Genomic DNA, 13,124 nt, shown 5'->3' on the forward strand with positions numbered 1-13,124 from the left:
ATCGTGCCCTTAGAGAGTTTCCTTTGACGTTAATAGGCGCGACGTTGCCGAACTTACTGAATACGTTGCGTGGTTTTCTGGCTCTTTGTGTTCGTATGCGGTGGTTGCAAGGGGCTATTTTTGTACGGGTTGGCATCCAGGTGTATGATACGGTGACTTGGATAACGGCTGTACCTGCATATTTTGGGCATCACGTGATGGATTCTGTTGCCGATTACGCTTTTGGTTTCACCCGGGGAAGGCTTATCTTGCCCTTTCATGCTTGTGCCAAAGAGCCAGGGGATGGAAACCTTCTGGGCTCTTTAGAAAATGAACGCTGCTTTCCGAAGATCGTGATTGTGTTGCTGCTTCTCCTGAATACGTTGCAGGGGTGGGTTTGTGTTAAACATTGGAGCCGGAGGGGGTATGGCGTGACGTGCGTTGCTGCTGCTCAGATCCCATGGGCCAATTCCCAGCCGGCACAGACACAAACCGCTGCCCAGGCTCCCCCCAACCTGCTCTTCAAACTCCAGCAGAGGCGGTACCAGGTGCCCCGGTGACCAGAAGAGGAGATCGGCTCCTTCCCCTGCCCTTTGCAACAAGGAGCAGCTCATGGCAGACAGCGCGGGAGAGGGTCCTTATAGAGCAGATCCAGGGGAGGGTCCTTCTTGGGCAGCGTCGATGCAGGAGGGGGACTCAGATGCAGAAATAATCATTAAATCCTTCTCTGTGAAGGATTTGCGAAATACGAGGAAGTACTTAAGTCACCAAGAAGGGGAGACACTTATCTCCTGGTTGCTCCAATGCCGGGACAATCGGGCTGATTCCATAGATTTAGAAGGTAGAGAAGCCGGGCAGTCGGGAAACCTGGCCAAAGATGGAGGTATCGATAAAGTGATCGGGACAAAGACAAACACTCTCGGTCTCTGGAGGCGACTGCCGGCAGCTGCAAAGGGCAGGTATCCCTTTAAGGACGACATCGAATGCTGCCCAAGCAAACGGACCAGCGTGGAAGAAGGTGTCAAGTACCTGAGGGAACTGGGAGTTCGAGAGACGATTTATGGTGACCGGCAAGAGAATGCAGACCCCGGTGAAATGCCGTGCAAATGATCTTTGCCGAGTGCGTGAGCCGATGCAGGCGGGACGCAGGAACAACCGCACCCCACGGATGAAAGGCGAAGAACAGATTTAATCTCGATACCTCCCAGACCGGGGAATCTCCGCAGCGGCACCCGGGCAGAGACACGCAAGCAGGGACCACGGGCACCGTGGAGTGAGGGACAGTCCTTGTTAGCGAGAGTCCTTGGCAGCGAGAGAGTCCTTGTTAGCAAGGGCGCGTGCGGACTCCCTGTTCTCGCTGGTATCTAAAGGGTTCAAACAGGCATCGTTTACCACCGTGCTTTGATCTTCTTCAACAACAGGCCAGGGTTTATAAGATAAGGTTTATAAGGCCAGGATTTATAAGATACGGCTAGATAAGGTGTCCCCGAGTCCATCGCAGGCTTATGTTATCTAAGATAGAAAAACACTAGGAAGCGTTTTTCTTGCAAGCGCCCGAGACTGAATAACAATTGGTGTGACAGACGTGTGTGTTTCCCAGCACCCCAGGTGCGAGTCACTGGAGCGTATTCACAATCCTCCTCCCCGATCTTCCGTTGCTTTCCCACACCGAGGAAGCTTGCGCAGAGCGCGCCATCGGTGTATTCCCACACGTTGTCAGCAATGGTCTGGGGACGATCTGACGCCGATGCACCGACTGTAAGTGAAGGGGTGAACAGGGTGCGACAGCCTCGTCCCCTCGCTGTGGCAGCTGTGGAAACAGTGGCTGAGAAAACGGAGGAAATCACCAAGACAATAGCTGAGCAAAATGAGCAAATAGCTAAGAAAAATGATGAACTGTGCGAAAAACTGTTTGAAAAACTTTTCCAGGACCCATGTGTCGGTCGTGAAGAAAAAACGCCCTCCTACAAAACCGATCCAAGAGAAACAGGGCCCGCTCTGAGATTTCCTGCGGCTTTGCCTCTGCGACGACGGAGAGAACGTGAGTAAACGGGATAAAAATCCTACCCCGGCCCTACAGGCGTGAGTGCTTGGGTTGCCAGGTGAAGTAGATGGAGGAAGGAATTTTTGCAGGAGAGTGGCTGCTCCAGCGCACGGTAATCATTCCTCCGCTCCGGATAGGAACTCATCTGCTACTTGTAGATGTTGTCCTCAACGTCAGGGGTGCCCCTGCCTCCAGCCAGGAGGAGGAGAGGGACAACAGAGTTTATTGGACGGTGGGGATTCCATGGCCTGGCACGTCAGAGCCACAAAAATACACAGCCCTGGTGAACACGGGTGCACCCTATGGCCATCGAATCATAAAGGGACAGAATCCCTTTCTGGAGTGACAGGTGGGGCTGGCAACCCCTGGGGACATGCCCACCACCCCTCTGCGTCTGGACATCGCCAGCTGCTGGGGAGGGGACGTGTCAGGGTCGCTGCCAGGGACGGGACAGGCACACGGGACCCCTCCCCATTGGGACTGGCCCAGGCACCCCGCCGGCACCCCACTCTTCCTGGGGCACAGAGCATCTGGGGCCGAGGGGACGCTGGTGCTGGACCCCCCTCCCGCCCCCCGCAGGTACAGGAGCCACCATTTGTCATCATTACTGTAATTGCCATATGCCACGTCCATGACTACAGTAAGATTCCCCCAAACTAACAACAAATGGACTTTGATGAAACCGAGTAAAGTGTGGCGTTGGTGCGACCAGAACTGACCTCAGCCGCTGACGCCCAGCAGCTTCCTTGAGATCATAGAACCATAGGGTTGGAAGGGCCCTCTGGAGCCCATCCCGTCCCACCCCCGGCCAGAGCAGGGTCACCCACAGCAGGTGGCACAGGAACGCCTCCAGGCGGGGTTGGGATGTCTCCAGAGACGGAGACTCCCCCACCTCTCTGGGCAGCCTGTGCCAGGGCTCTGCCACCCTCAGGGGAAAGAAGTTCCTCCTCATGTTGAGGTGGAACTTCCCATGGTCAAGTTTGTGCCCGTTACCCCTTGTCCTGTCGCTGGGCACCACTGAGAAGAAACTAAAAACGTTATTGGGATTTGCTTAGGTCCTACAAAACAAGTAATCATAAGTTCGCTTTGCTGATTCACGGTGAGCTGTCTAACGTGTGCCCATCCTCCACCCGCCCTGCCCACTGTCGGGGAGTGAAGGGCTGAGTTTCCCATTAACTTTTGGGAGATGGTAGAGCTAGTCAGGTCAATTAGGGGTGGAGTTGTGCTAGGAGCTAGAATTTTGGGCACCTCCGCTGGCTTTTCAGGCCATCCTAAGATTAATTTCTCAAGTTTGTCAGTTGGTAGCCCATCCATAAGATCTTGAAGGACACCTTTCCGCCATCCCATGGTCCATTATATGCTCCGCTTATTTGGTATGTCCCTCCCTCCTGGAGATTTAACGAGGGATTTCCTTTTCTCCTGGTTGGGGTCTGGGGGAGTTTTCAGTTCTGTCGGCCTCAACCCCTTCGGGTCCTGTCTGGTGGACGGGGTGCTAACTGGGCCATATTTTCGCCCGTAGTTGATTAATTGCTGGGCAACCTCTCCCCAGGTCCACACTTTCAAATTCTGGGGCTTGCGCTTAGGGGTTACTAACCCTTCCAGTGCGGCCGTGACCCTTAGCTTTGGGGTACTGCTTCAGTTGTACCCGGTAGTTGTGTGCCAATAGGTTTTAAAGATTCAGGGAGACCCCTTATTATGGGAGTCATCCGTTCAGGGTCAACCGGCATCATCGGGGGGGATTCTTGTCGGGGTCTAAGCTCACGGTCGTGCATCATTTGCAAACATTGCTGCCTTTTGCACGTTCTCCACCAAGGGATCAACCGATCCCGGAATAGCGAGAGAGTCTCCTCGCTCTAAGGGATTGAGACCTCCAGCCCAACAGGCCGCCCTCTGAGTTAGGGACCAAGGGGCACGGTGATCGCCAGTAGCTAAAAACACTCCGGGCCCCCAGTACCCTTCAGCTTCCTTTTCACTTGGTAGTATCTGGTCCCCACCCGACAACGACACCCTCCACACAAATTCCGTTTCCGATTCTTTAGGGGTGTGACCCAACTCCTGTTTTAATTTAGCTAATCCCATAGCGGTGTATGGCAACTTCCTTAGCAGTAATCTGGGGGGAGTCGTCTTCATCAGCGTCATCTGCGAATTCAGTTTTGACCAAAGGTCGGAGCGAGCGAGAAGGCATTTCTCATTTGTCTAATCTCAACCTCACTTCTTCTAGCCCCTCGCAGGGGTGTATTGTTTCTGTCTCGGAGGGGGGCGAATGGCTGTCGCAGCTCTCGCTTTAAGGGCAGGTTGTAGATGGTCTGCCTGAGCTCTCTCCTGATCCAACTGTCCCTTTAGGTCCTCATAGAATCTTCGCGGTTGGAAAGGACCATTGAGATCATCGAGTCCAACCAAACAACCTACAACCTCTGCCACTAGAATCCTCCACTTGTCCTTGCAGGGACTGGACAAGGGCTTGCAAAGACGGTAGAATTTGGGGATCAGCACTACGTTGCTGGTCTCGGGCTTCTACAGCCGCTGCCAGACTGGCGCCTAAGATGGCGCGTATTATAGATTTCCCTTTTCCGGATCGGAGTTTGGCATCCTTTTGCAAGGCACTAATTTGTTTGGTCACACTCTGCAGGTTACGCCAATTATCTCGTGCCCAGTCACTACCTGGTACTGAGGGGCGCGCACTGTGTTCCTCCAAAAGCTTATTCAGCACGTCCCTGCCTGCGGGGACAGTACGATCATTGCTCCTTTTCAACAACAGGGGAGTGGTGGTTGCCTCAGGGAGGTAGAACTTAAGTAGTAGCAATTCTACACAAAGTCCCACCCTGAGGGGTGCGCCCATAAAACACACCAAAAGTAAAACGGGCAAAAAGTGCAACGCTTTCACAAAAATGGGGGCAGTCACCGCAGGGAGCCCGCACACTAGTGATCAGTTCACACAGGCTCCCACCCCGTTACGTCCCCACGAGGCACACTCGTAGGCACGGAATCACGGAATCTTCAGAGTTGGAAGGGACCTCTAGAGATCATCTAGTCCAACTCCCCTGCTAGAGCAGGGTTGCCTAAAGCACATCCCTCAGGGCTGCGTCCAGGCGGGTCTTGAAAATCTCCAGAGAAGGGGACTCCACAACCTCCCTGGGCAGCCTGTTCCAGTGCTCCGTCACCCTCACTGTAAAGAAGTTTTTCCGTGTATTTGAACGGAACTTCCTATGTTCTAGCTTGTGCCCATTGCCCCTTGTCCTGTCGCTGGGAACCATTGAAAAGAGCCTGGCTCCGTCCTCCTTAAACCCACCCTTTAGATACTTGTAAACATTAATCAGGTCCCCCCTCAACCTTCTCTTCTCCAGGCTAAAGAGTCCCAGCTCTCTCAGCCTTTCCTCGTAAGGGAGGTGCTCCAGTCCCACAATCATCAGGCACGCAGGCATCTCTCCAATACGCGCAAAAGCGAATAGTAAAAGCGACGCTCTCACGTCAAGGAATCCTGTCCGTGACGCCGGTAAAAATGTTTTACGTCCCGGTCCAACTACGTCGGGCCCGGGAGGGGTTCATAATGATTCCAAGCGTGAGATTAAGACGCAAACGAGGTCAGGTGCCGCTCAGTGCAGGTTTATTGTTATTCCCCAGCAACAGTCACCGAGGTGAGCGATAGAGTAATGGCAGGAGTGGAGAAAAGGCAGAAAGGAGAAGCTGTATTACAGACCACAGCAAGAGTATCGTCACCACCACAGGCCCGACGGCGGCCCGACGGTCCTCTGGAGCTCAACGGCGGCCCGTTGATCCGTAGTTCTCCAGTCGTGATGGTGGTGAGGGTCCCAATTGTGGTGGGGCACCGCACTAGTTATAGTCTATCATGGCTCGTAGTTCGACCATGATGGTGATGGTGGCCTTCACGCAGCCAATCATCGTTTGCCGCAGTCGCTGTATGAGTTCTTCCTGCCCTTGTTGTTTGGGTAGCGCTTGGTTCAGCGCAGTCATCGTGCCACAGCAAGACTGAGGTAGACCCTTGGTGGACACGTACGCCGTGGAGGCAGCAATGGGCGAACTTCGAGACGCCTTCGTGCTGCTCCACAGGAAGTCAGCACGAGCTTCCCGTTGGCCCGCAGAAAGTTAAGCAGCAAACCAACAAGCAACTTGGCAAACCCCCTGTCGGTTTGCAGAAAAATAAGTTATTTTTAGGTTCCAGTCTCTCACACACCTGGATCACTGGGAGGGCTTGGCCTCCGCCTGCCCCCTCCATGGGGACGGACCTCCCCCGTTCTGCAGGCTGCCGTCAGGCACCGCCGGGGAGCCCCGGTGCACGCGCTGGTGGTAATTCAGGCCTTGCTTCTGTCTGTAAGCCTTACCGCACTCGCTGCACTTGTAGGGCTTCTCGCCCGTGTGGACCCGCTGGTGGTCGGTGAGGGTCTGCTTGTCCCGGAATGTCTTGGGGCAGCGGGGGCAGGCGAAGGGGCGCTCCCCCTTGTGGACCCGCTGGTGTTTGCTGAGGCCATGCTTGTTCTTGAAGGCCTTGGGGCAGCGGTCGCAGGTGAAGGGGAGCTCCCCGGTGTGGACCCGCTGGTGAACGGTGAGGGCCGCCTTGTTCCTGAAAGCTTCGGGACAGCGGGGGCAGGCAAAGGGGCGCTCCCCGTTGTGGAGCCGCAGGTGGGAGGTGAGGGACCACTTGTCCCTGAAGTCCTTGGAGCAGTGGGCGCAGGCGAAGGGGCGCTCCCCGGTGTGCACCCGCCGGTGCTTTTTGAGGGACGACTTGTGCCAGAAGACCTTGGGGCAGCTGTCGCACACGAACGAGGGCTCTCTGGTGTGGACCCGCTGGTGCTTGACGAGGGCCTGCTTGTCCTTGAAGGCCTTGGGGCAACTGTCGCAAGTGAACGGGTGCTCACTGCTGTGGACCCGCTGGTGTTTGCTGAGGGTCGACTTGTCCTTGAAGGCTTTGGGGCAGCGGGGGCAGGCGAAGGGGCGCTCCCCGCTGTGGACCCGCTGGTGTTTGCTGAGGCCATGCTTGTTCTTGAAGGCCTTGGGGCAGTGGGGGCAGGCAAAGGGGCGCTCCCCGGTGTGGACCTGCTGGTGGAAGTAAAGGTTCTGCTTATGCCTGAAGGCCTTGGGACAGCGGGTGCAGGTGAAGGGACGCTCCCCGGTGTGGACCCGCTGGTGTTTGGTGAGGGCCATCTTGCTCCTGAAGGCCTTGGGGCAGCTGTTGCAGGTGAATGGACGCTCCCCGGTGTGGACCCGCTGGTGCCTCCTGAGGCTGTGTTTGTCCCCAAAGGCCTTGGGGCAGCTGTTGCAGGGGAACGGGCGCTCCCCAGTGTGGACCCGCTGGTGGCGGACCAGGCTGCTCTTGCGGATAAAACGGCGGCCGCAGTGGCCACTGGCAAAGGGCTTCTCGCCAGAGTGCACTCGCTGGTGGCTCAGCAGCTGATAATGCTGAGCAAAGCGCTTCCCGCATTCCGTGCAGCCAAAGGGCTTCTCCCCGCTGTGCACCTTCTGGTGGGACACCAGGAACTGCTTCAGCCGAAAGCGGTGGCCGCACTGCCGGCAGGAGAAGGGCCGTGCCGCCGTGTGCGTCTGCTGGTGCTTCTTCAGGTCCTGGATCTTGCCGAAGCTCTTCCCACACTTGGCGCAGGCGTGGGGGCTCTTGCTGGCCAGAGGGGTGCGGGGGGCCCGAGTTGGCAGTACCTTGGCTGGGAGGCCCCCGGACTGTCTTCCACCCCGCTCATGGTCTGGCAGCCCCCTGGGGACCTCCCCATCCTCCCTCCGCATCGGGACATCACCGTCTGCTGGGGAGGAGAGGTCGGGGTCACTGCCGGGGATGGCATGGACACATGGGACCCCTCCCCACGGGCAGTGGCACGCGCAGCCCAGCAGCCCCCCACCCTCCCTGGGGCACGGAGCAGCCGGGGCCAAGGGGATGGTGCTGCCGGAACCCCCCAAGCTCCCACGCAGCCGCCTGGTACCCACCTGGCTCAGGGCTGCGGTGCCTCCGCCGCACCCCAGGGCACTCTGGCACACACGGCGTCTCTTCTCGCTCCATCCTGCAGATGATCTCCGGCTTGACGGCGCACCAGCCTGTGCGGGCAAGAGAGAGAAGCACCCTCTCCCGCACTGCCGGCACAGCGGCACCGGCTCCCCCTGCCCACAGGCCCAGCATCTGCCCCCGCTCCGCTCCTCTCTCCTCACCCTGCCCACACACGCCTTCGCACCCCCCTGCCCTGCGCCTCCAACGCCATCGTCAGCTTTATTCTACTCCGCTCTCTGCCATTCCTCTCCGCTCTCCTCAACACCACTCCAGCCCACTCTCTCTCCCAGCACCGCTCTCCACAGGAGGCTGCCGGGCAGGGGAAAACCTGCAATCCCAACCGCTCGGGCAGCGCTCGGGCAGCAACACCAACAGCTGGCCTTTGGCTTTCAAGGGCTCCAGCTCAGCTCGAGAGGGCGATTCCAGCTCCACCCCAGCCCGGCGGCACCGCACACAGTCCTCACCCAGCCAGGCCACCGCCTGGTAGTTCTCCAGCATCACCTCCCGGTAGAGCCGCCGCTGCCAGCCCGCCAGCTCGGCCCACTCCTCGGGGCAGAAGTAGATGGCCACGTCCTCGAACGTCACCGACATCTGCGGCAAGAAGCACGCCCGCCTCAGCGCCTTCCCCCGCACACTCGCCCAGCGCCTCTGCCCAAATCCTGCCGCTGCTGCCCCACGCCACCAACCGCGGCAACGCCAGCCCCTGGCGTCCCCGCAGCCGGGGCGCGTGGGGAGCGCGCGGGCTGCCACGGCTGCAGCTCTGCACAACCTCAGCAAGGGCAGAGCAGGGCGAGCAGACGGGTTGATGGGGAGCGCCGGGGCGGGCGCCCCCTCGCCCTCACCCCCACCTTGCCGCAGCAGCCTGGAGCCCGGCGCGCCGCTGGCTCTCCACGGGGAGACGGAGGCCCGCACAAAGCCTTCTCCGGGGAGATGCAGGTGGGATGCTCCGCGTTCCGCAGCAGATGCCCGCCCGGCACCAGCCGCACCGGCGCAGCGAGGACGGACGCTCCCTGCCAAGCACAGCGTTTGCAGGAAGAAATGAGGGGCAGAACTTCACTTACCTGCCAGCCGCTGCCTGCCCTTCCACCCACAGCCTCCCACCCCCCCGGGAAAAGGACCCCCCAAAGAGCGTCGCTCTCCTGCTTTAGCCCCAGCCAGACACAAAGGACCGGGCGGCTGCTCGCTCCCTCCCCCCGAGGACCCGCTCGCTCCTCACCCTTGTACCGAGGGCCAAAAGGGCAAGAAGCCCTTGGGGGAGAGAAAGAGAGTTTCACGGGGAAAGCAAAAGCTGCCCAAAGAGGGTCGCTGTCGGGGCTCAGCCCCAGCCGGCAACAAAGGACCAGGCGGCCGCCGGCTCAGTCACCTGCCCTCCCCCGGGGGAAAGGGCAGCAGCAGCGGCAGAAAAAGGCCAAAGCCCCGGGCTGGCATCGAGCCTCTTGCAGAGAGCAGCCAAGGGCAGAGGAAAACAGCAGAGACTCCGCGGAAAGAAGCAGCAAAGCCAGGGCCACCCCCCGCCATTCGCTCCCCACCCGCTGCCCAGCCCGCTCCCGAGCGGCGAGTCCCTCCCCCCCCCCGGCCACCTCCCCCAGCTCCGCGCTGGCCCTGACGTCACACGGCACGGAGTAGCCCCTTGGCCAGCTCGGGTCAGCCCTCCCCCGGCTGGGTCCCCTCCCAGCCTCTGCTGGAAATTAACCCCGTCCCCGCCGGACCCAGGACGTTTCCCCCCCACCCCCGATCCCACGCCGGCTCCTTCGTGCCCAGGGCCTGCCCTCGCCACTTACTCGCCACCGCTTTGCCCCGTCTCTGGTGGCGAGATTCGCACTGAGTGGCTCGAAGGTGTCCCAAAGCGACGCAGAGCCCCGTGAGGAACGGCACAAGCCACCGAGTAATAAATCTAGAGGGGTGTGTGTAGAAGCACCCCCCGTAAGTACGCGCACCCCCGCACACGTACCGGTCTCTGGCCGGGAATCTCTCACTGGCGGCAACGGCAGCGAGCCCAAAGGTGCCGCTTGTAGGTCCTACTGTTGCGTGAAGGGGGAAAGTAGTCGTGGTTTTGGCCGGATTGGGCGATCAGAGCGACAGATGGCCCTCCCCCCCTCCCCCCTCCTCCGAGAGGGGAGGAAGATATAAGGAGATTTACGAGTTTAGAAAAAGGAACTAAACTACTTCAATGAAAATCATAATAAATAAGAAAATAGTAAATCATAATAGAACAGTAAAATTTAAAGAAAAAAGTATACAATATATACGAAACTGTACCCAGCTCCCAGGATGACGACGGCGTCAGCAGCAGACACAGGGAAAGTCCCAGACCGGAGCCAGCGAGGGACAGGAGCTGAATTCCAGAACTAGAGTCAGAAATGCTCGGATCAGATCAAAGGCAGACGGACGGACAGGCCCCTCCTCAGACGTCGGCCATTGAAGAAAGAGCGAGCCAGAGCCCCCTTGCCCCTTTGATCCCTCAGCTTTTACACCGAGCGTGATGCAGATGGGATGGAATACCCTGTTGGGCAGTTTGGGGTCACCTCTGCTCCTCCCTGCAGGTGGGACCCCTCTGCGCTTCTCCGCTTCCGACCCTCTAACGGGGCAAACAGCGAAGTGAGCTGACATTGGTCGTTATAGCAATAAGTCTAAGCAAGAGCCTCTCCGCGAACCATTCCTTGGTGTAATCAGGGCTCATCACTCCGAGAGTGAACAGCTTCTGAACAATACACTGTTAATTCCAGACTTGGTCAGTTAGAAGAGGCCCAGCTAAAAAGTAAAATTACAAATCAGAAAACTGGTTCTGTTTTACCTCAAACCAGGACATTCCACCCCTTATTCCATACCATTTGCGTCCTGCTCAGGCTACTCTCACTTCTTTTCCATCAAATATATACATAGATACACAGATCTCTCACTTATGATTTTAGCTTCATACACCAAAGTTCATTAAGTTCATTTCGTTCATAATTGCAGGTTTTCATCCGTCATAGCAGACTCTCAGGGCACAAAAGGTGATGTAAAGTTCATTGTGGTCCATGTCCGCGGGTAGTATGTCCATCCTGAGGAGTTTGCTGGACACCCCTTGATGAAGCTAGCTCAGGTCTCAGCACCACTACGTTATCCCGAGAAACACTTCTGGAACACCGTTAGTATTATATAACAATTAACGTCGTACAGCTCAGAGTTGACTGTTTTCACCGAGGGTTAAATCTCCTTGGGGTACACACTGAATTTCCCCATTCTCCATCATCACCCACCGAGTACATCCAGGTCCTTGGGCAAAAACAGTCCCGCGAATGGGTTTGCCTTTGCCTGAAGTGGGAGAAACCCAAAGAGTTTTCCCCGGCACATTCCTGTCATGCGCCACAGGGGCCTTATCCCCTTCCGTATGACGTAGAAGGTCTGACTGAGCAGGACCAGCTCGACTGATGGATCCCCTGGTGTTAACTAACCAGGCGGCTCGTGCTAAAGGCTTGTCCCAACTTTTAAAGGTTCCACCCCCCGCATTGATTTCAGGGTGGTTTTTAATAGCCCTTTGTATCGCTCAGTTTTCCCAGAAGCTGGTGCACGATAGGGGCTGTGACATACCCACTCAATGCCATGTTCTTTGGCCCAAGCACTTCTACGATTATTTGTTCAAAGGAGTCCCATTGTCTGACTCAGTTCCTTCTGGAGCACCGTGTCGCCACAAGACTTGCCTTTCCAGGCCCAGGATGGTATTCCGGGCAGTGGCGTGGGGCACGGCGTAGGTTTCCAACCACCCGGTGCTTGCTTCCACCATTGTAAGCACGTGACGCGTACCCTGAGGGGTTTGAGGGACTGTGATACGGTCGGTTTGCCACGCCTCCCCATACTTCTATTTTAGCCATCGTCCCCCCTACCACAAAGGTTCCAACCGTTTACCTTGTTTGATTTGGGCGCATGTTTCGCACTCGTGGATAACCTGCGCAGTAGCGTCCATGGCTTAAATCCGCCCCTCGGTCACGGGCCCACTTGTATGTTGCATCCCTTCCTTGATGACCTGACGTGTCATGGGCCCACCGGGCTAAAACCAGTTCACCTTTATGTTCCCAGCCCAAATCTGTCTGGAAAATCTTAGCAGCTTGATCCACTTGCTGGTTGTTTCGACGTTCCTCAGCGGCTCGACTCATGGGTACGTGGGCATCTACGTGACGTACCTTTACGACTAGTTTCCCTAGCCGCTCAGCAAAGTCTTGCCACAATCCAGCAGCCCAGATGGGTTTATCTCGGCGCTGCCAGTTGCTCTGCTTCCACGGCTTTAGCCATCCCCACAGAGCATTGGCCACCATCCGTGAGTCAGTGCGGAGATCGAGTACTGGCCACTTTTCTCGTTCAGCAACGTCGAAGGCCAGCTGGATGGCTTCTACCTCTGCAAATGGCCTCGATTCACCTTCTCCTTCAGTTGCTTCTGCAACTCGTCGTGTAGGACTCCAGGCAGCAGCTTTCCGCTTTCTGTGTTTCCCTACGATACGACAAGATCCATCAGTGACCAGAACACACTCTTTCTCCTTATCTGAGAGTTCATTATATGGTGGGGCCTCCTCAGCACGTGTTACCACCTCCTCAGGCGGCACTGTGAAGTCTCTGCCTTCGGGCCAGTTTGTGATCACTTCTAGGATTCCTGGACGATTCGGGTTTCCTATTCGAGCTCGCTGAGTGATTCAGGCGACCCACTTACTCCGGGTAGCATCGGTGGCGTGATGAGTAGAAGGAGCTTTACCCTCGAACACCCAGCCCAGCACTGGCCATCGGGGTGCGAAGAGGAGCTGTGTTTCGGTACCAATGACCTCTGAAGCAGCTCTAACTCCTTCATAAGCTGCCAATACTTCTTTCTCAGTTGGAGTAGAGTTGGCTTCAGATCCTCTGGATCCCCGACTCCAAAATCCCAGGGGTCGACCTCGAGTCTCCCCTGGTGCTTCCTGCCAGAAGCTCCAGGTAGGGCCATCGTCCCCGGCTGCGGTGTAGAGCACATTTTTAATGTCCCGCCCTGTTTGGACTGGTCCAAGGGCTACTGCGTGCACAATCTCTGGTTTAATTTGCTCAAAGGCTTGCCGTTCCTCAGGACCCCACGTAAACTCATTTTTCTTT

At 57.2% G+C, this 13,124-nt stretch overlaps 1 protein-coding gene across 5 annotated transcripts; it reads right to left on the bottom strand.

Annotated features, from left to right (window-relative positions):
• Window positions 1-5,613: 5,613 nt before the first annotated feature.
• On the bottom strand, window positions 5,614-10,833 carry LOC128904783 (gastrula zinc finger protein XlCGF26.1-like). Of its 5 annotated transcripts, none has more exons than XM_054189489.1 (6): window positions 10,290-10,833; window positions 9,812-9,924; window positions 8,879-9,040; window positions 8,495-8,621; window positions 7,973-8,080; window positions 5,614-7,791 (listed from the first exon to the last, which is right to left on the bottom strand). In XM_054189489.1, the coding sequence occupies exons 4-6, from the start codon at window positions 8,619-8,621 to the stop codon at window positions 6,221-6,223; spliced, it is 1,806 nt and encodes a 601-aa protein (XP_054045464.1). In that variant the 5' UTR covers window positions 8,879-9,040; window positions 9,812-9,924; window positions 10,290-10,833; the 3' UTR covers window positions 5,614-6,220. The 5 variants fall into 5 exon arrangements, with proteins under 5 accessions (XP_054045464.1, XP_054045461.1, XP_054045463.1 ...); XM_054189486.1 differs by lacking the exon at window positions 9,812-9,924 and adding an exon at window positions 9,982-10,051; XM_054189488.1 differs by lacking the exon at window positions 10,290-10,833 and having other exon boundaries at window positions 9,812-9,975.
• Between the last annotated feature and the right edge of the window lie 2,291 nt (window positions 10,834-13,124).

This window comes from Rissa tridactyla, chromosome 2 (genome assembly GCF_028500815.1).
Source record: "Rissa tridactyla isolate bRisTri1 chromosome 2, bRisTri1.patW.cur.20221130, whole genome shotgun sequence".
Lineage (NCBI taxonomy): Eukaryota > Metazoa > Chordata > Aves > Charadriiformes > Laridae > Rissa > Rissa tridactyla.